The following is a 24,384-nucleotide window of genomic DNA, read 5'->3' on the forward strand; positions in this document are numbered from 1 at the left end:
TGGCAGCAAGATCCAGGTTTCAGAGTCAGGGCATGGTGCGGTCGGGAAGAGGTAAACTGCTGGAGGCAGAAGCAGCAGAGTCTGGTGCTGAATGTCAACAGGCCCAGGCTCTGGGCCCCCTCAGTGGCTGGTGGCCCTGACATACCACTTTAAACTATAATAATACTGTTTCTTTCTTTTTGCAGTACCAGGGGATGAAACCAGGCCTTGCACATCTACGCAAGCACTCTCCTACTGAACTACACCCCTAGCCCTTTTAATCTTCCTTAAATTTTGAGACAGGGTCTTGCAGAGTTGTCTAGTTTGGCCTCAAACTTGTGATCCTCCTGTCTCAGCCTCCTGAGAAGCTGGGATTAGACTAGGACACTGCTCAGCAGAAACTAGTGCTTTTCAAATGACAGGCCATGGCCTGCTGGTGCATTTGGAGGTAATTTTGTAGATCCCAATAAATATTTTTAAAAGATAGATAGACTTGCTGGGCACGGTGGCTGAGAGGGCAGCCTGCTTAGCAAGGCCCTGTCTCAAAGGCCCCATTGCTGGGGCCACCTGCCAAAACAAACCCGGGAAAGGAGCTTAGTATTCCCTGGGTTCAATCCCCAGTACTGGAAAAAACAAGCAGAGTGCTCAGGGAGTCAGTCATCATAAGCTGTTCTGGGAAACTGGTTTTAAGGGTCTGTTCACTGTCCATGTGCCTATCTGTATTAGGTTTCAGAATAAATTATGAAATTTATTTCTTCCTGTGGCAAAAAGTTTCAAACATGCCATCAAACTCTCTAGGCTTCAGTTTCCCCATCTCTAAAAGGAGGACATTCCAAGTGGCCTGGGATTGCTGTGAGATGCTGAGCCCCTGAGCCCCACCGGGGGGAGCGAGTAGATTCTTCCAGAGCCAGGTGGGAGGGGCTTTGGGTCAGCAGAGATCTGTGGGGCGCTGGGGTTTTTCCACCCCACTTAGCCCAGCTGGGGTTTTGTTCTGCTTTCCAGAGCCTTTGCATGGAAGGGTCTCCAGAGGCAGTGACCTCCAGGCAAGACAGAGGAGGGGGCATGAATGCTGCCCTTTGCCCCATGTGTGCCCCATCTAAATTGCTGCACTGAGCACCCTTGTGTCCCACAAGAATCCGCCTTTTCTCTGCAGCGCCTGTGTTGTCCAGGGGTCTGAGAATGAGCCCCATTGTGACCATGTGGACTGGCCAGAAAGGCCAGATTCCTGCCCTGGGTGAAGCGCTAAGTTCCCAAGGAAAAAGGGGGTCTTGGATCCCCCAGTCTGTGTCTCAGAGAGGCTAAACGCTATAGCACTCACATCCCAGAAACTCCCCAGGAATTTTGCTATCTCTGTTCCCAGAGGGTCTCTGCCACTTTCCATCCCCAGCAAAAGGACAAAGCACCGTCTGTCTGTCTCCTCTGTGCTCGCCACTTGGGCAAAGCCCCTGAGCGTGTCTGTGGCTTAGGGAGAGACCCGTTGTGCCCAGCCTGAGAGCAGAGTTAAGCAGGCCAGCGGGTGGGTGCAGGTTACACAGTCTCTCTGCCCCAACATTACAGAGCTGTGGTGTGATCACTGTAAAGCTACACGAGCAGCATCTGTACTTGGGAAGGACCCTGGCACACAGTCTGGATCACAGAGGGCTGGACGGGCCACGCAGACAGTGCTGACTGGCCGCCCTCATGGGCAGGGGTTGTGGTAAGTCACTGGCTTCTTCATGTATGGGGCCAAGTTAGGACCGTGAGACCAACAGGCCTGGATTCCCACCTTGTATGCAGGCCGAGGAGCTCAGCCCAGGCACTGATTTCCCAGGGTGGGAAACGGGGACGGCACTGCCAATGCAGCTCACCAGCCGGAACGCTGTTTCCCTTCAGACCCCGAGATCCTGCTTCTGACTTTGACGGCCTCCTTGGACTGCAGGGGCCAGCTGCCAAAACCTAGCAAAGGGCTGGTGACAAAATGTGTTGATATTCTACTGTGACATTCTCAGAGAGAAGGGCAAGGAGGACCTTCCATGTCTGGAGATCTTCCTGCGTCTCTCGCTTTGTTTGTCCTGCATCTATCCTCCATCTACTCATCTTCCATGCATCCTCAATCCAGCATCCGTCAATTGCCCCTCCATCCACTATCCATCACCCATTCATCCATCCCTTACCTTTTTTCATCCCCTGTCTTACCTATCCATCCATCCATCCATCCATCCATCCATCCATCCATCCATCGCCCACCTATCTGTCATCCACCCTCCATCCATGTCTACATGCAGGGCTGTTACAGTACAGACCCATTCTTGTGCCTACAGCAAGAGAGTGGCAGAAGACACTGTCATAGTCTGAAACACATCATCCATCACCGAGCTAAAGAGATAAGAAACACCCAAAAAAAGAACACGTGCGAGTCATTTTGTGACTGGGGGTGACTGGGAACACTGCTCGGAGGAGGTGAGGGACATTCAGAAATTTGGGGCAGAAGCAGGAAGGAGACCCAGGGCAGAAGGGAGGGGTGAGCCAGGGCACAGAGCAGGAGGAGGGTGGAGTACGTGCCTGGGAGTGGAGGGCCAGGAGACTGCAGGGAGGCCATGCAGCTTGGGGAGCAGGGTGTGCAGCTGGAGCTGGGCTGCCACAGGAGGGCACCTTTTTGGGAAACCCACTGTGACGCTGGCACAGAAGGCTCCCCCCACAGATGGCGCGGTGGCTGTGTGTCTGCAGAGGTGTGCCTGGGCTCCGCGCATGTGACAGACAACACCAGGGCCCCACTGCTGAGTGAAGGCCAGCAATGGCTCCTTGGCTATGGGCCCCTGACTCTGCAGCCTTGGCCTCATTTTGAGCTGGAGCTGAGAAGCAGGAACTTGGGCCAAGGGCTCTCTGCTTCTCACAGAGGCTGAGGGGCCCAGCAGAGGCCCAGCTGTACTTGTTTCTGCCTCAGCCTCCGTGGGAAACAGTCTTTGGAGCTGAGCAGGCCCCAGGTTGTCCCAGGCACCTTGGCACCACACTGCCCTAGGAGACCTGGCTCCTAGAGCTCTCAGTCACCTCTGACAGTGACAGCACCCTGCACCTCCCAGGCTTCCTGGACCTTGTATCACAAAAGCACAGGTACCGGTGTGCCAGGGCTGGCACACCTGTTTTGCAGCATCTGAGGCAGTTACTTTTGCCTGTTTCACAGACGAGGCTCAGAGAGGTTAGGTAACTTGCCTGGAATCACACAGCTAGTGCTAGGCAGCTTTGCACTCAGGGCAGGCTGTTCTCGACAACTACAGGCTCCTAACGACCTCTCTAGTTTAGAGTTCTGGTCCGAATGGCACTGAGGGTCCCAATCCTTCCCACTACACCTACTGGTGCCCTAACTGGAGTGGTCTGGGATGACAAAAATGGTTTCCACCAGCGATGGTGGCCACTGAGCATTTGAAGTATGGCCAGTGTGATCTGAGCATTAGACCTCAGCACAATTCAAAAATATTGAATGTCAGGGGTTGGGGAGTGTCATTCTGTGATAGAGCACATGTGTAGCGTGAGCGGAGGCCAGCACCCCAAAACCCAAACCAAACAGATGAAAATCCCTGAAATTTAAAATGAACTAAGGTTTAAAATTAAAGGACCACATTGGCTAGTGATTCTCTTCCCCTCCTCCCTCCTTCTCTCCCTTCCTTTCCCCTCACCTGCCCTCTCCTTCCCCTCCTCTCTTCTTTCCTCTTCTTTTCCACTAAGCTGCATCCCAGGTCCACAAGTGGCCCCTTTCTTGGAGTCTAAATCAATGGCTACAGGTTGTTGGGCTCACTGGGTCAGCATGTTTACGTCCTGCTCTGGACCAGGTATAGCCCGGTGCTGGAGGATATGCTTAGCAAGCATAAATCCTTGGTTTTCTCCCCAGCACCAAACAAAACACGCCCCAAGGGGGAAAAATAATAGAAAATAAATTCCAGCTCTGCTAGACAATATTTGAGGTTCCTTGTCCATTGGCAAAGAGGGCACTGACCAACAGGACTCCATGCATGGATCGTGGGGGTTGTGTCAGTTAGTACCTCTTCCATAGCCTGTGCTCAGCAAGGGCCAAGGGCAGGAAGTAAAGGCATGGCTCTTGTTCCCCGATCTGCTGTCTCCACACCTGCCCCCAACCCTACCCCAGTGATTGATTCTGGGTGGGGTGGGGCTCCCTGGGGAGCTAAGACTCCCTAGTGAACCAAGAGAACCACTGGATCAAGTGGGCTGAAGGAGGGTACAGAGGGTGGCCAGGAAGGTGGGTGGGGACAACTTGGAGGGGGGCTTGGGAAGCACATGGGACCCGGGCCTGGCTAGCCGCAGCAGAGCCAAGTCTGGGCTCCTGCACTTGTCATGAAGAAAGCCTGGTTCTGAGGGAGGAAACCATTCTGGCTGAGACCATGGCTCTGGGGTGCAGGTCTGGGGGCCTCCATTCCCATGAGAAAAGCTATTCTGATTGCTTTCACGGCCCTTGGGAATCCAAGCACATCAGGCTACTGGGTCACAGGGGTGGGTCCTCACTGAGCCATCTGAGGCCACAGGAATGACAGCCAGCAGGAGGCCTCACCGCTAGGCCAAGAGCAGGCTGAATGAGGCTGCTCCACAAAGGGCAGGCGACTGCCACACTTCGCCCTGCTGCCGTTGATTGCCGCACAAGGGGGCTCTCAGCCAAGAGCCTGGGCGCCTGGGAGCCAGGAGGCTCCAGGGCAGCATCCTGATGGCCTGACAGCAGCCTCCCTGAGCAGGAGGAGGCAGACAGAGGAGCCTGGGACGGACCCAAACTGGGCCAACTTGGGATGGAGGTCACAAGAGCCAGGTCCCAGCTGAGGCCCTCTCTTAATAGGCAGTGTGGCCTGGGCAGTGGCAACCCTCCCAGGCTGCACATGGGCCTGCGTCCAGCGGGTGCAGGAGGGGATCATCTTCCTGTTAAACCCTTCCGCCTGTGTTCCTGTTCTTGGGATCAAATATCTGCAGCTACAGTGGAATAGCCATTCACCAGGATGCCCACTGCAAGCTCCAGAACCCCAGGCTCTGGCCTCCACCAAATAATACCTTCTGGGCTTCTGCTGCCAAGGACAAGTGCCTGGAGGGCCAGGAGCAGACCTGAGCCCTCGGACCCCAGGTGTGTGGGGAGGGCAGTCACCCCTGAGCTGCAAAGTGAGGGCTACCACGGGCCCGGAGGAGGAGACAGTGGGAGGAGGGGGCCAGGCCTCCCCAGGCACACCACCAGAGGTTCTTGGAAGTTGCCCCATACCCAGTGGAAACCCACCAGTACTTATCTCCCTGGCTTTCAGGAAAGCTTCCCAGCCGCAGTGTGGTGAGGGTGCAGGAGCACAGGAGGCCACGGTGCGCCTTTCCCTGCCTCCAGGCAAACGGCCCGCAGCAGGCGCTGGTCCACGGGGCCCTGCAGGATCCAGCTGTTGATGGTCCCCCTCTGCTTCCCTTCACCCCCCTCACGGGGGCCTGGCCAGTAACCCCTGAGCTCCGATCCTTGTCTCCACACTGGCTTCTAGAGGCTTCAAGAATTATTATTCCTCCTCCCCTGGATTTACTCTGTGTCTTCGGCATCCCTAAGTGTCTCTTAGCTGCCCGATATGATCTTTAGCCAGCAGAACCAGTCCAGTACCAGCTGTGGGCCAGCGTGTCCTAACAGCAGTGAAGCTTCCTGACCCAGAAGACAGTTCCATGGGTGCCCCTTCCTGTTTAGGCTGGGGCCAGGCCAAGGCACCCCACTTGCTAACCCTTACCTTGAGGCTTTCCTGGCTTTCCCCACCCTTCTCCTGTTGGAGCCTGCCTCTGCCTCCAGGAGTCAGACTCGAGCACACTGCCTCCTGCTCCCTTCCTGGCAGATGATGGCTTCCCCTTCCTGTCCATTGGCAAGACCACCCTGGGTCTCCAGGTGCCTTCCAAGTGCTAGTAGTGGGGACACTCCTAGCTCATAGGCTCTAGAAATCTAGATCCACTAGAAATTAGCTGAGAAAGTTCTGAGGACCCAAAAAGCACTGGACGTTAAGCATCCAAATGTGGGGCTGGCTGGGGGCCTCCAACCTCAGGCACCCAAGCTCCTGGTTGGGCTGTGTGATCCGAAGCACTGGTGGGGCGATGCCAGGGGCATTCTGGGCTCCAAGGCTGGGGCCTCAGAGCTGGAGCTGAGTCCACAGAGCTGCCAGCCAGGCAGTGAGCGTTCTGTGGCACAATGGCAATGGGTCCCTGTTGTTAGTTCATGCACCACCATGTGTTAAAGACTCAGTGAGTAGGGAAGTGGGACAGGGAAGAGCCAGGCTTTGTGCTCCATGGCTGGAAGCCCATCCTCATTGCCTCCTGGCTTCACAAGTCATGTGATCCCTTTGTGCCTGTGTGGCTTTATCTGCAGTATGGAGGAAATGACTATACTGCTTCCTACAGGAAGTGGAAAAAATGAAAGTTAAGACACTACATGGCTGAGAAGAGTGCCACACCACTGAGTCCTACAGACATGAGCTCTTCCAGACCTTACGACCAAATGCCACCCTCCTGTGGTCCCTCTGATGTGCGTTGGGAAATGTAAGACTCAGGGAGCTTCTGCCACCATTCAGCAGACACCTACTGTGTCCTGCCTTCAGTTAGCATGAGGGATGCAATAACACCCAAGCCGAGGCCATGCTGGCTCTCAGGGTCACTGCCATCTCTCAGGGCAGCCAGGTGTCAGACTGCTTGCTTGCATCTGTGGTATGTGTGTGCCACCATCAGCAGCCCCGGTGTGTGTGTGCAGGGGGTGGAAGTGCGGGCAGCAGGCTAAGTGAGGGTAAGTGGAGAGTTTAGCCTGGGGTTCAAACGTGCCCTGCCTGACACACAGCTGGCACGGGACAAGGCCAGGATCTGAGTCTACACCTGAGATCCCAAGGTACCCACCTGTCTTAACTCAGCCAGCTTCTTTCCCAGGAGCATTCCAAGAGGCACAAATGATTTTAGGAAGCTAGGCTGATAATCAGCTCCTTCTGTACCTTCTGCTAACTAGCTGGCCTGCATCTTGCCCTGGGTACAGGTTGGGCATCTTTGTAGGTTGGTCCTTTGGTCTGTTGCTTGTACCTACTGGCCTCCCAAGAAGCTTGGGAGGAAGGGAGCCTTGCCTCTGAGGGGGTGCCTTCCCATGGCCCAGTGAGCCCAGCTTCCTGAAGTGCAGATTTTAAGGTGAGCACCCAGCTGGGCCAGTAGGATCAACAGGCAGGGAAGGGGCCTGCTGAAATGGTACCTCCCACCCTTGGTCCCTGTTCCGTGGTTAGCCTGGCTCAGGGCTGCATGGGGAAGGCCAGACAGACCTTGATCCTGGTCTGTGGAGCAATCTAAACAGGGGCCAGAGCAGCAGCCGATGGGTGGCCAGGGACTCAGTCACTGAGGACACATACTTTATCCTCTCAGACAGGAGCAGGGAGAGAGATGCTGCTGCTTGGAAAGAACGGAAACCATTGCTGGGCAGATGGGACCTGCCTGACGTCAGCACACTGGGAGGCCGAGTCAGGGAGGACTGCAGTAGAGCACAAGGCAGAGGCCCTAGGTTGAGTCCCCAGTTCTCAAAACAAAAAACAAAAACAAAAAACAAAAAAAAACTCCTCCCTTTGGGATCCTTCCAAGGTGGCAGGAGTTTTCTGAAACTGGATGGTGGTGATGACTGCAAACTGTCAGTGTGCTAATACTCACTGACTCAGCTGGACGCTTCAGACAACTCAATTTTACACTATACAATTATACATTAGTAAAGCTGCTTGGAAAAACAGAAAATCTCCTCCTGACCTGCACCTCCAACCGCATCCACCAAAGAGCCCCTCTGTGGCAGCTTGGACTGTGCAGCTTGAAGCCTCTGCATGTGCCCTGATTTATGGCTCTCTGGGTGGCACTCAGCCGTGGTCTCTGGGGTGAGACTTGGCGTTGGAAGGTTAGACCTAAATGCAGCTTTGGACACTTCCAAGCCAAGAGCTCTCTCACCAGTGTGAGCCAAAGCTTTCTGATCTTTGGAGAGGACCATGAGCCTCACAGGCATGCACCAATGGCTGGACAAGGCATTAACCTGCGCTCAGGGCCAGCACCACCTCCTCAGGCCCAGCATGCCAAACCCGCAGGCTTCAGCAAGGCTGTCATACCCCATCCTGCCACCCAGTGGAGCCAGACATACATGGAGCCCATGAGCTAAGGGCTTCCCAGAGACCCAGGGACAGAGGAGCCTATACTTCCCTCCTTGGGAAGGGGGTAGGGTCACACTGCCCTCTGCAGTGTGTCCAGCCCCCTTGCCCCTAGCCATCAGGTCCACTCTTGACCCTGGATGCTGTGTGCCTGGAATCTCCTTCAACCCCGGATCAGCTGCAGCATCCACGATGCCCTCCAGCCTGGACGCTGCCTCCATACCTCTCAAATAGCTGTCTCTGCCTGAGTCACACTCCCAGGGGAGCTTCCTATTCCCCTGGTGTCCTATACTAGGTAGTACCTTCCTCACTGCTATGAGCCTATTTTCCAGGCAGTACACTGAGGTTTTGAGAGGCTAAATGATTACCAGGCCTCACAGAAGGTGGGAGAAGAGCTGGGCTCCAGCATGAGCCAGCCCTGGTGTGCTTCCCTCCACTCCGACCAGCAGCCCTCATGAGTGGGAGTGGGCGCTATTCAGGACCACAGCCATGCACTTTCACCCTGATGCCCAATAAATGCTCAAAGGAAGCCAGGTGTGGTGGCACATCAGCATGAAGGAGGCTGAGACAGGAGGACCCTGAGTTTGAGTGCTACCTAGGTAACTTAGAGACTCTGTCTGAAAGAGGGTGGGCTTAGAGTGCAGCGCAGTGTGAAAACCCAGCATGGTTCAGTCTCCAGAACCACATGCACACACAAAGGCAGCTGATGATCACAGACCTCCCCACTGGATGCAGCTGTAAACCTAGGCTGGGCTCTGTGTCTTGTGGTCGATGGAGGAGAAGCCACCTGGGGAGAGGGACATGGAGGCAGGGGGTGAAGGTTACCCTTGGACTCCAGCAATGCCAAAGGGGAAAGCAAGCTCATGTGTCCTCGAGAACAGGGATCCCCTCTATCTGGACTTGGCTCCATGGGCCTCCACTCCAGCAGCCCAAGCCAGGCTGGTGGCTTGAAGTCTGCTTCCCTCAGGCTTGCCTACCCAGGTGATGGCCAGGCCACCATGGTCCTTGCTCGCAGGGCTGGCGGGCCTTTTAAGTGGGTTGGGCACAGTTTCCTGTGGGCACTCTCCTGCCACCTGCCTACCCAGGCTGAAGGGGCCAGGGTAGGGAGGGCAGAAGTCTCACAACCCCTCCCCGTCCCCCGCTCTGCCTGCAGCCTCTCTCAAGCCAGCTGCCACTCGTCCATCAACACAAAGAGGCTGCCTGTACAGTAGCCAGTGGTGGTGGTGGTGGGGACAGTGGGGCCCACAGTCTGGTCAGCTGGTGTGGAGAAGTGGACAGCGAGGGTCTGGCTCTCTACCCCACTCCTAGTCCCCTGGTGCCCGGGCTCAGCCAGGGATGTGAAGGCCAACGGGTGTCTGGAAGCAGAACTGGAGGGGGCGGCCTCACCCGTAGCCAGCAGCAGCCCTGGAGGGCCCTGGAGCTGAGGGTTAGGGCAGCTCTCACCCCAGCTAGGCCACTGCTGTCCCTCAGCCCACCCTGAGCGGACACTCTGTGCCCAGCCGGGGATGGGCACAGAGGAGGACAGGGAAAGGGGTACAAGTCTCTCTGAGCATCTATGATAGCCCTGTGCACCCCCCACTGTCCGCCGGGTGGTACTGCCAGCATGGGGACAGTTGGGGGCCAAGGCAAGAGCAGAAGCCCACTCGTGGTCATGGCCATGAGCACAGCTGGGTGCTACCTGCTGTTCCTGTAGTTAATGAGCCCAGTTCAAGTTTCAACACAATGGCAGCCTGAGCATCAAGCCCTGGCATGCATCGGGGGCTCTGTGAACACCTGCCGAGGGAAGGGAGGCCCCAGCGGAGACTCAGGCTTTCTCTGGGGCTCTCCCACGGCTCCCACGTGCCTCCTGGGAAGAGGCGGGCAGTGGAATGTGTCGCCTGTTCTGGGCTTCACACACATCTTGTGTCCACCTTCTCAGCACCCAGCAATGACTCTGTGCAGATTACAGGGAAGGGAAGGCCACACCAACCCGAGGCCAGGCTGCTGGTCACCTGACCACCTGGACTCTCACTAAGCTCTTGCTTTCTGAGCCAGCTGAGGCTCTGTCTGCTGGGCATGAGAACATGGGGGTGCCGGAGCACCCCAGATTCTCAGTGCTGCCCGTCGTCATGCTGTCTTCCTGCTGGGCTGAGGCACAGCAGACAATTCCTTCTGTCCTCCTGGCTCTGCTCTCCCCACGAAAAGGCAAGACCTGTCCCTTCTCTCCCAGACTCCCTTCCTTTACAAGCTGGTCCAGCTGTGGGGGTTGAACAGCCCCCACATTGTGAATGAAAGGGAGGGTGCAGAATCCCCTAAGAGAGTGGGGTTCCTGGGTCTGCCTTCATCCCTACCCCATCCCCCAGTGCCTGCCTACACAGACTCCTTCCTGGGAAGCCCTGCTCGGTCCTCCACATCCACTCTCGGTCACCTGTACTGCTCAGGCCCAGTCTCCCAGCCCAAGGCTCAGGCCGTCTTGGCCTCCTCCTGGGCCAGCCTCCACTTTTGTCTGTCCCTATGTCCCAAGGACAGGGCAGGTGGCAGGGATGCTTGGGGCAGGGCTTTCCCAGAATGCTCGAACCCCTGGCCAGATGGACGTGGCCCCCTGCACAGGCTTGGACGAGGATGGGTTGGATCTGGCCGGGGGCCACATGCTTCTCCAGATCCCTCTGAACACTGGGGCATTGTTCTAGGTCACAGCAGACGGTGACTCTGGGGCTCTGGGGCAAAGAACAAAAACCAGCTTAGCAAGGTTCTACCCCCTCGAAATTTCAGGAATTTAATCAGGATCCTGGCTCCTTGACTAGGAAGGAATGAGCTGAGCAGGGCAGGAGGGCCGAGTGGACCCGCCATGTGCCCGGAGGCAAGGAGTAAGAAGTATGCACGGGCTACAACCCTTGGTGGGCTGGCAGAAGGCCCAGTGAGAGGGAGACAGAGGGGCCCTGCCTCAGTTTCCCCACTAATGATGTGTACCTTTGGGCCCCTAGTTTGAGCTGACAGTAGAAAGCAGCAAAGGCAAAAAGAAGTGGGAAGCCCAGTCTTTGGTGGCACTCAAAGGGGTGGCAGGCATGTGCATGGGAGTGGGTTGCACTGCCTCTCGAGGTACCTTCACTTGGGGCTGCCCTTGGCCTCAGCTGGTCAGGCTTGCTCGGGCACTTCCTGTGTGTGGAGGTGCTGCCCTTGCACAGCCTCAGAGGCAGGGACTGTGACTGTCCCTACCCTGCAGACAAGGCAACATAATGCCAGTGTCTGTATCTCCCCCCAAACTCATGAGCTCCTAATTCCCCGGGATGGTGGCTTCTGGAGGTGGGATTCTGGAGGTGCTTCAGCTGTGAGGGTGGAACACCCATGGGTGGACGGGCATATTATACAGGAGACCCCCGGGTGCCTGTTTTCCTTTCACCATGGGAAGGGGACTGCAGAGACGGTCACCCGTGAAGCAGGAGCCTGGCCACACTCAGTCTGCCAGGAGCTTGATCTAGGACTCCTGGACCCCAGATTGAGCAATAAGTTTCTAGGACTTTCAAGCTGCCTGGTCTCTGGTATTCATGGTGGCAGCTCCAGTGGACTAAGACATGCACCATCCACAAAAGGGAAACACAGCTAGTGGAGGGAGGCTGGGCCCCCACCTGCCCTGTTGGCTGCGGAGCCTATGAAATGACAGGTGGCCTGAGCCATGAGGCCAGGGGGGCCTGGGCTGTGGCTGCCACCACTGACCCAGAGCCAGCCTGCCTGCCCCTCGCCAGCCAGCTCTCTGGTGACTCTGGGCAGTACCTCATCGCTCTGAGCCTTGCCCTCCCTCAAAACACCCTGGCACGCTCACCAGGTGAGAAATGACGAAGCCCAAGCGATATCCTCCCAAAGGCCTTTTCTGGGCCACACAGGACCCTCAGTGTGGGGACACAGCTGTGAGCTGAATGGCCCACATGCTACCCCTCTGGAGCCTGCCTGCCTTCCAGGGGGAGGGACTGCCACACACAGCAGCCAGTGTCATCTGCTCAGGCTGCCAGGGCAGCAGCTTTCACCAGCTTGTTTATTAATAACAGAGGGTACTGGCAGATGTTGGGGCGGCCTCAGTCCCTTCCCAGTGGACAGAGCTCTCTAGCTGTGTTCTGACTCGGTAGAAGGTCCGGGGGGCTCAGTCAAGCCTCTTGTGTGTTTGTGGTACTTGGAGTCAAATCTAGGGGTGCTCTACCACTAAGCTACACCTCCAGCCTTTTTTACTTTTTATTTAAACACAGCCTCACTAAGTTGCCCAGGCAGGGCTGGGACCTGCAATTACCCTGCCTCAGCCTCCCAAGTAGCTGGGCTGAGACCTTTTTCTAAGGGCACTAATCCCATTTGTGGCAGTAGAGCCCTCGTGACTCAATCATCCCCCCAAGGCCCATCTGTGAACACTCCTGCACAGGTATTAGACTCCAGAACATTAATGTAGGGGGGACACCCACATTTTAATTATTGGAGTTAGTAAACAGGCCAGATGTGAGGCAGTGGCATGGGAGTGTAAAGGCAGGAAGCCAGGAGCAGTTGCTAGGGGATTTGCAGCAGGGACTCGGGGCCGACCTCAGAGAAGTTACTGAGCAAAGTCTGGAAGATGTGGGATGGGGGACGGCTTCCTTGGGGCTTCTAAGTGACAGTCAAGGGCAGGGCAGGCTGGCAGGTATGGTGAGAACTGGGGGGACCTGGGACGTGCTCAGAGGGAGGGGCAGGCCCTGAGCTCAGTGACTAGAGCGACCTGATCTGATCCTAGCAAGGCAGGAGAACCAACGAGACAGAGCAGAAGGTGTGGTGGGGGTGCAGCATGGTTCCACCTTGGCCAGGCCAATGAGGGAAGTGCCCACAGGGTCTGCTGAAGGGTTGGGCGTGAAGCAAAGGACTCATGCTCTAGGAACACTCAAGCTGGCATCTGCCAGGGCCCACAAGGAGCAGCATTGTTGTGCACTTGGAAGCAATGCGTCGGGTCAGTGTTCATGGTCACAGGAGGGAGAGTCATCCCCCAGAAAGGTCATTCAGGGGCTACCCTGCACCAAGCCCATCAGGTATCTGGGAGGAGCCCCCTTTCTGTGCAGGGCTAGCCATCTCCAGGAGCATCCACTATCGGGGCAGATGGGCTGGCTTTCCAGCCAGGGGTCAAGTGGGGACTGCTGCCCTCTTCGTCCCCTCAGGTCTCAGACCCTGTCTTCCTGAAGGAGGGCAGAGGAAGGCGGCCTCCTGTCCCAGCCCCAGGAATTCTCTAGGGGCACAGCCCTCTTGAAAGACACTGGGGATTATCTGCAAAATTTCAATGAAGTCCAGAGGCTTTGATAACTTGATAAACCTCTCCACAGTCACCACAGAGTCAAAGTATGCAGTTATCTGATCTGTGTTTACATTTCAGAATGGAGGGAGGGGTATGTACTGTGACCGGGAAAATGTGCACAGCCCGGACATGGTGGGTGTTGTGGCTTGTGTCCAGATGTCCCCTAAAGCCTCATACAGTCAGAGATGGGGCTCTTTCAGAGGTGGCTGGATCCACGTGTGTGAGGTTGGAATTGATTCATGGTGCAATGCTAGGATTGAGGGTGCTAGGAGGGAGGGTGTGAGTGCCGCCCACCCTCAGTGGCCTGGGGAAGATGAAAGGGATAGGAAGAGCTGTGGTCATCCCTTGCTTGCTTTGCTATTTTGGCCCACCATGAACTGTCTCTCCTCTGCAGTGCCACCCTGCTTGGAGTCAACTGATGATGGATTGAAACCTGTGAGCTAACTAAACCTCTCCTCCTTTAACTTTGGTCTCGGGTATTTTGTAATGAGAAAAGTAACTAAGACAGCAGGGTGGGCACTTGGCTGACATAGGCAGCCCGTGGGCCCAGCCCTGTACAGAGAATGAGCATACTCGGAATTGGAGCCAGGTCCCTGACGGCAGGTCTCAGGCAGTGGAGATAGTGTCAGGGTCAGGCAACAAGCGCTCTCAAAACTGCCCACGACCCAGCCACCTCCTGGGCTTCTGGTCCACCTCAGGGCTGGAGGGATTCCTTTTCTTAGGCCTACTGCTTGACAGACTAGTGGTGAGCCTCTGTCATTATGGTGATTAGGGACTAGATGCTTTCCAATCAATCCATCCCTGCTAGGGCCAGGCTGTGCTCCACAGGCTGTGCTCCAGTCAGTTCTGTCCTGCAGCCTTCCCTGGACAACTGCTGACCACATGCCTACAGAACTGACCGGGTTGTCTCAGGGAGCCCTCTTGCCTACTCATGTGCTAAGCACTATCTCACTTTAGAGCTGGGAAAAAAGAGGTACAAAGAGGTTGGGGAAATGGTCAGAGATCACAGAACCTTGCCAAGCATGGTGGCCCATGCCCATCACCCCCACACTGGGGAGGCGGAGGCAGGAGGAACACAAATTTGAGGTCAGATTGGGCTACACACAAGTTTTCACGTTCAAGGTCAGCCTGGACTACATAGCAAGACCCTGTCTCAAAAGTAAAACAAAACAACCTCCCACAAAGATCACAGGGCCTTAAATGAGAAGCTGTGCTCTACTGTCTCAGCAACTCGTGAAACTCTGGGACTGCTGTGTGGTTCTCCACTGCTTGAGCCAGAGGCCTGGGAAAGCTCAGCCGATGGGTGCTGATGCAGAGGCCCAGGTAATCAGCCGATGCAGAGAGCGGAGATTGCTCACAGGGACCAAAGCAGTCAGTTGCCTTTGTGGCAAAACACCTGCTACTTCAGCAGTGCACCCTGCCCTGGCTGGCCCACACCTTCCAAGGGGCAAGCCTGAGCCGCTACTCACTCTTTTGGGGGGTTGATATCCTCAGGTCGGGCCTCAAAGAACTGAAAGACTTCATCACACTGGGAAATGTGAGGAGGTAGCCGGATGAGTGCCTGGGGAAAGACAGGAAGAAAAGGTATGAGGCGTGACAAATCTGGGGACAGGAAAACGAAGCCAGCCTGGGCTGGTGTGATGGGAAGTTCAAGGACTGTGCATGGAAGACAATCAGCCAACCACCCAACAGCCCCAGCAACAACTCAGCTTCGAATTAGGCAGCTAACTGATGAAACAATCATCCATCTACCTATCCATCCATCTCAACTAAAAAAACAAACAATCAACTACACAGTTAATCAGTAAACGAACAAAACAGCTAATAAAGATCAATCAGTCCACTATTAGCTACCCAGTGAATATTAGCAAGTCAACAAACTGAACAGAACAATCAATAGCCCATGAACAAAAGCTAGGTCTCAGGGCCCTTGAGATTTATGAAAGCTCTGCGGGAATCTGTCCTACCCAGAGTAAATCCTCTAAGATCCCCACCCTGACAGTGTGAGGCCTCCTCCTACTGGCCTCCCATCAGCCAATCTGCAGGCACCAGAGGCCCAATTCTGACACCCGGAGGCCCCGGCCTACCCTACAACACATTGTGTAGTGACAAACCCATCGTTGCTGCCGATGCTACAGGGTGCTATGGGGGCGGTTGGAGGTTTCAAGAAGGAATCTTTGAAGCTGAGTTCTGAAGGATAGCCAGGAAGAACTGGGGGAGGTGGGCAGGAGTTGGGTGAAGGTCACCGTGGGCCAAGTGCAGAGAAGGGAGGCAGGCAGGGGCTGCTCAGAGGAGGCTGCGGGACAGGGTAAGGGAGCCCAGGCTGGAGCCAGGAGGAGACAGTAAGCTGGGACAGATAGCACAGTCAGAAGCCGAGTTCCTGTCACGTGCTTGGAGGATGGGCAATGCCTGACACAGCAGCTTCGGGGTCCTTTCAGCGTGGCCATCTTGCGATGGCCCCGTCCCCATCCTGCTGGTGAGGAAACAGAGGCTCCCACCAGGTGTGGAAAGAGGATATGAACATAAGCATCACACACACACACACACACACACACACACACACACACACACACACCCTGGTCTGTCCTGTGTCCCTGATCCCAGCAGGGTGCCGGACACTAAAGAGGCCCTGAGTGAGCCAAATATGGTGGCGCAGACCTGTAAATCCCAGCACCCTGGAGGCTGAGCCATGCAAGTTTGCAAGTTTGAGCGCAGTACGGGCCACTTAGCAACCTAGTAAAACCCTGCTTCAAAAAATAAGAAAGGGCTGGGGTGGAGCTCAGTGTAAATCCCCAGTCTGAGAAGAAAAAAAATGAATGAAGACAATGAAATACAGATAAATGAAGAGAGGAACAGGAACAGGGCTTTGGTGTTCAGAAGCCCAACACTTGAGAGCAGGGGGACGTGGAAAGAAGGCAAATGAATAAGTAAGTGCATCTGGTCTTAGAATGCTGAGGATGGGGAGCCCTGGCTTCACCCCTCTCTAGACTGGTTTATCATCCAGAATCAGGCTTCCTGCCAGGAGGCCCCTCCGGATGCCAAACAAGCCCAGGCCTCTGCAGCTTCCGGTTCCTCCTAGAGCCCGTGGATCTTGGGGGGTCCCTGGCACGTCACATCCTGTCAGCACCCAGGAAAGGGAGGGAAATAATGCTTTTGGAGCAGTGAGTATGTGCCGGGCACTGCCCTCAAGTCATCTGCCAATAGCAAGAGCTTCTCGGGTGTGGGCAGGGGACTATGCCTTGCCGTTGCTAGGTGAGGAGGACACAGCTCCACCCCCTGTGCCCCTGCAGCTTCCTAGAGACAGACAGCACCGTCTCCACCTGTGATGATGAGGATGAAGCTGGGGATTGGAGCTGGGAAACCACAGGTCAGTCACTGAGGGAACCCTAGCCCCACGCTCAGAATGTAGGACCAGAATGTAGGACAGAAGGGGCTTGTCCCTGAAGGGTTCAAGATTTCACGGAACTCATCTTTTTCCCTCAGGAAGTGGGGAAACAAGAGGATAAACTGAGGGAGACAGTCAGGCATGCAGAAAGGCAGGAGGGGAGAGAAAATGTGAAGGGGAGAAGAAAGGCAGGCATGCGCTGGTGGGAAGGCCGAGGAGACCAGGATGGGTCCCCAGAGTGCAGGGTAGCTGCCAGTGACCTCTCCCAAGGCAGGAGGTGGTGATGGGGCCGGAGAGGCACCTTCACCAGCCCGGAGTGCCAGAGCCCTTCCTGCTGGCACCGCCTCTCCCTGGACTCAGCTGGGCCGGGATCATCTGGCCCCAAGGGGAACAGAGGGGCTCTTCAAGCCGGGCCATGAGTGCCTTAGACAAAGAGGGCTTTGGGGGACTGACTGTGCGTCTTCAGTTAACAGGGGGCCCACAGGCGGCCATCTGGAGGGCCTGTCCCAACTTCAGACGGATAAGAGGCTCTCGGGTCAGAGTAGCTGCCCTCAGAGCTGACGCCAAAGGCCACTTCTGGCCCAAACTGTCTGGCAGGAGAGGCTGGTGCTGAGCAGTCTGTCCCTGGGGCAGTGCCAGCAACAACAGCCAGAAGTGGGAATCTCAAACCCAGCGGGCTTTGTGGCACAAATGCAGCCCCTGCCCGTTCAGCTCTGTGTGGCAGCTCCAGCACGGCAGCCACCAGCTTTCCGTGCCTGGTGCTGATACACACTGAGTGACTGCTACCTTTTCTCTTTTGTGTTTTTTTTTTATGGGTTTTTTGTTTTTCAGGTTTGGTGCTGAGGAACGAACCCAGGGCTTCCAGCTTGCTAGGCAAGCGTTCTACCACTGAGCCAAATCCCCAGCCCCGACTGCTACCTTTTCTAACTTCACTGCTACTTCTGTCATTGTAACTGGGGAGAGAGCAGTGACGCACAACAGAAAGAGCACCAGGATGGGAGTTAGAAGACCTCAATTCTAATTCTAGCCCCGCAGTTATGTATTTGTTGGGTCAGCCGGGCATGGTGGCACATGCCTGTAATTCACAGCATTAGAGGAGGCTGAGGCAGGAGGACTGCAAATTCAAGCTCAGCTTGGGCACTTAGTGACTCAGTGAGACCTTGCTTAAAAAAAAAAAAAAAGGATGGGGGCTGAACCCCATGGGCACACATGACACGGTGCTTTGAAGGACTCCTGTTCTGGCTTTGGGGACCACCACATTCATTAGCATATCAAAATATCTAGGAAGTCCTGCAGGGACTTGGTTTAGGCTGGTTTAGACTTGGTTTAGGCTGGTTTAGGACATCCTGTTAGTAGTTAACAGCTCATCCTATTAGCAGCACACTGACTCACATAATATCCCATCAGTGCTAACAGCAGAGCATAACTGTGACTCCCATAGGAGGAACTAAAGGCAGGGGCTGAAGAAATTCCCCAAGGCAACATGGCTAGTAAACAGCATAATTTTGCCTCTGGTGTTTGAGTCTAAGACCCTGTCCTGTCTGACTCTCTGCTGGCTATGACTTCCAGTGCTGTGCACAGGTGTGTACTGTGGTGATGCCCTGTGGGACACAGGGAGGTATACTCAGGTCAGAGGCATTCTGGGAGGCCCCCCAGCTCTAGCATCCAGACAGCACCACTGTGGTGCATTCATTTATCTGCTCTGTCAGTCAACCTGATGAGTCCGCTTCTGACAGGGCTCCGACTCAGGGGTCGGGGGTCCTGTTGGCACTAGGCTAGGCAAAGACTGGAATGGGCATGACCTCGTGCCCTGCGTAGGTCCCTGTGGGAGGTCCCTGCCTGACCTCAGTGCCCTGGCACTGCCAAGCTGAGTTGGAGTAGGCAGGAGGAGGTCTGGAGACATGGGCTGTGGCTGGCGCCTGGGTGAAGGGGCCAAGGAGGGGCGCTGAGAGCATCCTCTGGGCTTGGCATCAGCTACTGCTAAACTGCCCCTGGGTCTCTAGCTCCTGCCCCTTGAGACTTGTAGAAGACAACATGGGCACCTCTTCTTGAATGCAGAACCAGAGCTTAGTTAAATGGAGGCTTATTTCCATGTACTGATATGCACAGAGCTGGCTATGGTATATCTTTCTCTCTTCAATGGGCTCTAAGCAATGCAAACAAGGATAGTTGAAGTGCTAGTATGAAATCTTCCGGGCCATTCTGACAATCTCCTGTTTCCTTATAGAGTGCTCTCTGTGAAAGATATGAGCACAGCAGGATGTTAGAGCCACTCAGCTCCAGGAATGTCAACTGGGTATGAGCCTCAAAGTAAGAGGCTATGAGTCCCCAGGGCACAAAAATTTACATATCAGAAACTGAAGCAACAGCTTCCAAAAAGAATTCAGTTGCTACCTTAATTGAATTACGCAGATTGATCCTTCTGCATGTCATTCTCCCTGCATTTTGCAGAGATGTTTTTCTCCCCACCTGGCCAGCCAGCTCAAGTCACTCATAGTACCCACCATCCTCACTGTCACTCATCCTCAGCCATCCACTTCTTCACAGGATAATAAATTTTGGGAGAGGCCTTGGGTCAGGGCCTTTGTCCACATATCCCCACTGGCCCTCAGGAGGACAGGGAAGTGACCCACTTTCTCCTAGGCTGGCAGTACCCTTCCTGGGTCTGCTAGGGAGACTAACTACTAACCAGGCTTTGTTGATGACAAGAGTACTCAAGAGATAACAATCAGACTGCCTGTGCCTCGGTCTCACCCATTAGCCATACTGCTGGCCCCGTCATCCTCAGAACAAGGGCCACAAGAGTACAGTCACCCTCCCTGAGCAGACTGCCAGTGATGGGCTGAGAAAAATCCCATTGATACATGAGTATCAGGACTTAGGGTTCCCTGCCATGTAACGACCCAGGTTTGGAAACTAGCCTGTGGGGCTGAAAGGGTGTGAGCCTGGGAGGTGAGGAGGCGATTACAGCCCTCAGTGCTGATTCTGGGTGGTCTCAGGCTTCCTGCGCCCATCTGAGTACACTCAGCCCCCACCCCTGAAAGCAAATGTGAATGGAGGGAAGGACAGATACGCCAGCATTTAACACAGCAGAAAAGTCACCAAGAAACGAGGCCTGATTTAAATGTCCCAGTGTGCAGGGTGAGCTGGCCATTCTCACAGGTCCCCCCTCTCAGACACGCTGTACACTGGGATAACTTATTTCATCCCCAGGAGAAGCTGCCAGTATGTGCATTACCCACAGGAATGGGGTAAATGGAGTCACATATTGTTAGTCTGCTAGCCTGAGAACTATTAAATAGGAACCACACAACCACACTGCCCATTAAACTAATCTACAGAGTTTTAAAAAAATGCCTTTGTAACCCCTTTTTGTTAGACACCTGGCCTCAAGCGCCACATGAAACAACTGCCCGGCCACCGTCTAGTATTTTTTCCATGATGCTGATCCAATCTACTCCATATATGTGTACAGTTATTCTTGATATTTGGGCTGAGAAACCAGAGTTAGGCTAGGGACAGTTGACCGGTGAGGGTAGACTGACCAGCAGCAGTCCTTGGGGACAACCTCTGTGTGGCTGGATTTCCTACATCTGAACCCACTCCACACTAGCAGCCTCACAGTTTTGGGTGCAGCTGACCTCCACTTTATCCTAGCCCAGGTCAGTACTGCCTAGCACGAGTGGACCTAAATGGAGCTGGACATGCAAGAGAGAGAGCAAGTGGGGATTCCAGAAGCTCTGGGCAGTGTACTTTCCAGGAAGGGGGAGACATGGGAAGCATGGGAAGGACACATAGGGCACAGGCTGTGAAGCTGGCCACAGTGGACAGTGGTGTCCTGTGTGCATAGATTTGTCTGGAAGCCGAATTGTAAGATGCAGTGCGGGTGGCAATGACCACAGACGACCGCAGGCTCATCCCACTGATCACTGTGAGGTCAGCAGGTTTCTTGGACAATTGGACCACAGATCTCAGTTCTTTAGTTCAGCAGAATTAAATGTCAGTCTGTACTGCCCACCCCACTCCACAACATTCTCAGAGTAAGTTCCTGTCTGGGAGACAGAAAGCCAGTGGACAGTGAGGTAGCCAGATGCCGGGGAGCTCCTGTCTGCTAATCATGCTAGGAGGCCCCTCTGCCCATGGGTCACACCCACACAACTCCCCCGACCACCAGCAATGCCCCGGAGCCCCAGAGCCTTCAGGAGTCCTGGTCAAAGCCTTATCCCCAGAGACCCGCTGTCACTGATCCTGGAGCCCAAGGGAGATGCCCTGGGCTCCCCAGTGCTGGGAGGCCGAGGCTGATTTGAGCTCTAAGTCCCAGATGGAAAAAGGCTTCCTCCAGCCTTTGCCCTTTCTTCACTAGCTTTGCTCACCTATTTAACTTCCTAGGAAAGGAATAAAGAGAAATCAAAGCTTAGGCAATAGCCATCGAGTTAACTAGAAACAGCAAATGTTCCTTAACGTGAAAAATGCTATTGATCTGAGGAAGAGGGACAGCCCGCTCAGGGGAGTTCATTCCCCAGGCAACATTAGGATGAGGAGACCCTGCAGGGAGTAACGTGCCCTTCTGCTGACCGGCAAGCAAGTGGGAGCGCCAGGCTTCGCAGAGGCTGGTGGATGTCAGTTAATGAACTTAGCAGGTTGGCTTCAATACTTCTACTGCTAAGCATAATAGTTCAGAATTACAAAATATTAGAGTAGCAACGGACCTTAAGAGGTAACAGATATACATAAGGACAAAGCACTGAACATCTCTCCCTTAGCCCCCAAAGACCATCCTCTCTATCCCCTCTTTGCAGACGAGGGAAGTGGGCTCCAAGAGGTAAAGCCATTTGCTCAAGGGCCCAGCTAGGAATTGTGGCCCGGATTTGACTCCAGCTCTCCTCATGCTAACAGCCAGACTCTGCCCACACCTGACAGCAGGCTCAACTCCCCGAGAAGTGCGAGGTACACTGTGCAGGAGGCTACATTTCACCAGGAAATTCTATTTCTACTAAAGCCAGTGGTACACAGCGGTGATGCTAAATCATTGCTGTTCTACTTATTTGCTTATCTTATCTGCCCTTGTACTTTTTTATTTGCACTCATTCACTCATTTATTTTTTGGTGGTGGGGATTGAGCCCAGGCCTTGAGCACGGGAGGCCAGAGCTCTGCCACTGAAACACCTCCAGCTCTTTATGTGTTTTTAAGCTTCTTTGTTTATGTAATACAAATGTTTGTGCCTTGAATAATAACCCAAAGCACTTGCTGAATGGTTCCTCTGAAACAGACGGTGCACAGGGATCTGACATCTCAGTTCACTCCAGCCCCCTGGCCACCTGCCGCAAGGGGAATATTCCCCTCTATACTGTGCAGATACAAACACTGAAGCTCCAGGAAGCCAAGTAACGGGCCCAAGTTCAGGGATCGAACCCAGGCAGTGTGGCCAGCCTGAGGATACAGACCTATAGCCTTGCAAGTTAACAACAGAGTGCCCAAATACCCCTCAAAGCAAAAGGACACCCGGGCTCTGGTTCATGACAGTGCTGTCACACCTATGTCTTCCAGAGAGACAGAGAGAGAGAGAGAGAGAGAGAGAGAGACAGAGACAGAACAGAGGAGGGAGGGAGACCATTTACATATGTAAATATGCATATGTGAACATCTGCATCTATCAAGACTTATGTGAATAAATGGATGTGCATTCCAGATGCCACTGAACTCAGAACTGACTACAAGAGCCCAAAAGGAATTCAAAAAAATGGTTCTATATCCAGAAAAACACCACACAAAAATCCCTTCAATATGAGGCCTTAACTTAGCTCCCAAGCTGGTAGAAGTGACTGGAAATGGCATTTTGTAAACATGGACAGGTCCAGAAAGCAGCAGAGTGCTAGCTGTGAATTCACAGCCCTTATGTCCCAGCAGGCGGCCCGGCCATGGGATGACCGCTCCCCAAGGGACACTCACTTGAGCCTACTGGCCAGGACACACCGGTCCTCAAGAGGTTGTTATGCAGATAGGCACACCTTCGGGCGAGGTGTCCCTCCTCACCCCAGACAAACTTACCCGGCAGTACTCGTCGATGGGTTTCAGCCTCTTCACAGCTACATCCCGGATGTGGCTTCTCCGGAAGAGGATTTTGCCTGGAAGACAGAGTCTCATGAGCTGGGTGATTAAGGCTAAAGCGTCCCTTTTCCTTCTCCTTGGCCTCAGCATCTTAGCTGGCCACTGGCCACTGCCACCTCTGTCCACTGTTAAAGAACCAAAACCCAAAACCCAGAGAAGAACAGTCACCTCTACTGGGGGACAGGAGGCGCCCAAGTCTGAGGGCCCAAGGCCTCTCTCTGGGTGCTGCCATCTTGGGCGTCTATGAATGACTTGGCTGAGTCACCTTATCTCGGTCTAAAGCAGGATCACTGCCCGACGCAGGCGTGGCTCCTAAATGAGCTCACACATGAAGAGCGGCCCAACCCACCTGCTATGTTTTGTTTTCAGGCCCATCCTTCCTTGAGAAATCAGCATTCATTTCTGCCAGCTGGGCAGGAATTCCCAGTCTTTGTTCAGGTGGGTGGCTACTTCCAGGGCGGGCTCAAGCCTAGGCCAAGGGATTATGGCTTCCCCAGCCTGACTGTGCCCTGGCTTCTCTGTGTACACAGCAGCCAAGTATCTCTCTATAGACATGGGCAAGTCTCACAGGAAATGCCACAGCTCTGGTCACATCCAATCGTGACAGATACATCAATGCATAGTCCTTTTCAGCCTGTTAAATTTAGAATCTAAACTTATTGGTTTGATATTTAAGGCCTTACACAACTGACTTCTGCGTCCAGTGGCCACCAATGTCCACCAGTGACAACGTGCCCTTGCAGAAGTCCTTCCTCGGGCAAAGGAGATGGGAGTAATTCTCCACTTTCCGGAATACCCACAGCATTGTGAGCACTGGCTGCATTTTGCTGACCATCGCAGGACCCAAGGAGCTGGAGGAGTCAGAAGTGCTCAGTTAGAGCCCTAATACACATCTGTGGTTCCAGCCCATCACTGGAGGAAGATTCCTACACTGTCAGTCCTCACGGTCCTAGGAAGCTAATCACACCCCTTACAGTAAGGTTACACAACCACGTAGCTTAATCAGCGAGCATCATGCTGGCTGCCTGGGGTTGTGCAAAGGACCTCGTCCTGGCCACTGAAGGTCAGTCCCGAGGCCTCTCCCTGGATTGGAAGTGACTGGATATGGCATTCCGGCCCAGAGAAAGCTGACGCCTCTAGTGGCCACACTTATGATTGCACTTGGAGTACAGTAAGTTCAATAAATGCTTCTTGAAAGGTGTAATAGCCAAGCCAGGAGAGGGCTGGGGGCCGATGCCTGGGACATTTCTCAGCAGCTGGATACAGCTCTTCTTGAACCCAAGGTCATTCCAGTACTTTTCTCTCGTGAGAAACAATAAAAATCTCTCATTTGTTTAAACTAGTTGGAGAAACCGTTTGGTAACTTGTGTCACCTGTTAGGGTCATTTCCATCATGTGTGTGTAGAAGTGCAGGCTGCATGTCACCCTGCTCAGGTTGCTTCTGCCCGGCCCATGAGAAGTATAACAAAGGCCCCTGGCTTGATGTCTATGCTTCCCCAGAAGCAGC

General features: G+C 54.4%; 1 protein-coding gene and 1 long non-coding RNA gene across 7 annotated transcripts in view; one reads left to right on the forward strand and one right to left on the reverse strand.

Moving 5' to 3' along the window:
- The window catches only part of Sh3pxd2a (SH3 and PX domains 2A), a 197,209-nt gene that overhangs the window by 80,925 nt on the left and 91,900 nt on the right, over positions 1–24,384 (reverse strand). For 4 of the 6 annotated variants that reach the window (XM_003474945.5, XM_003474944.5, XM_063244642.1 and 1 more), the window contains 2 exons: positions 22,818–22,894; positions 14,853–14,944 (listed from right to left, as the gene is read on the reverse strand). In XM_003474945.5, the coding sequence (XP_003474993.1) occupies positions 14,853–14,944; positions 22,818–22,894 (169 nt within the window). Of the gene's footprint in view, positions 1–14,852; positions 14,945–22,817; positions 22,895–23,560; positions 23,580–24,384 lie in introns of those variants that run through there. The other 2 variants (XM_063244641.1, XM_063244640.1) reach the window with 1 other exon arrangement.
- LOC134475198 (uncharacterized) lies at positions 16,537–24,219 on the forward strand. Its single transcript, XR_010046218.1, has 2 exons — positions 16,537–16,750; positions 23,554–24,219. It is a non-coding gene; the product is annotated as an uncharacterized LOC134475198 (long non-coding RNA).

The sequence above is a fragment of the Cavia porcellus genome, unplaced genomic scaffold (genome assembly GCF_034190915.1).
Source record: "Cavia porcellus strain 051 isolate PalLab524CR breed Dunkin Hartley unplaced genomic scaffold, mCavPor4.1 scaffold_2, whole genome shotgun sequence".
Lineage (NCBI taxonomy): Eukaryota > Metazoa > Chordata > Mammalia > Rodentia > Caviidae > Cavia > Cavia porcellus.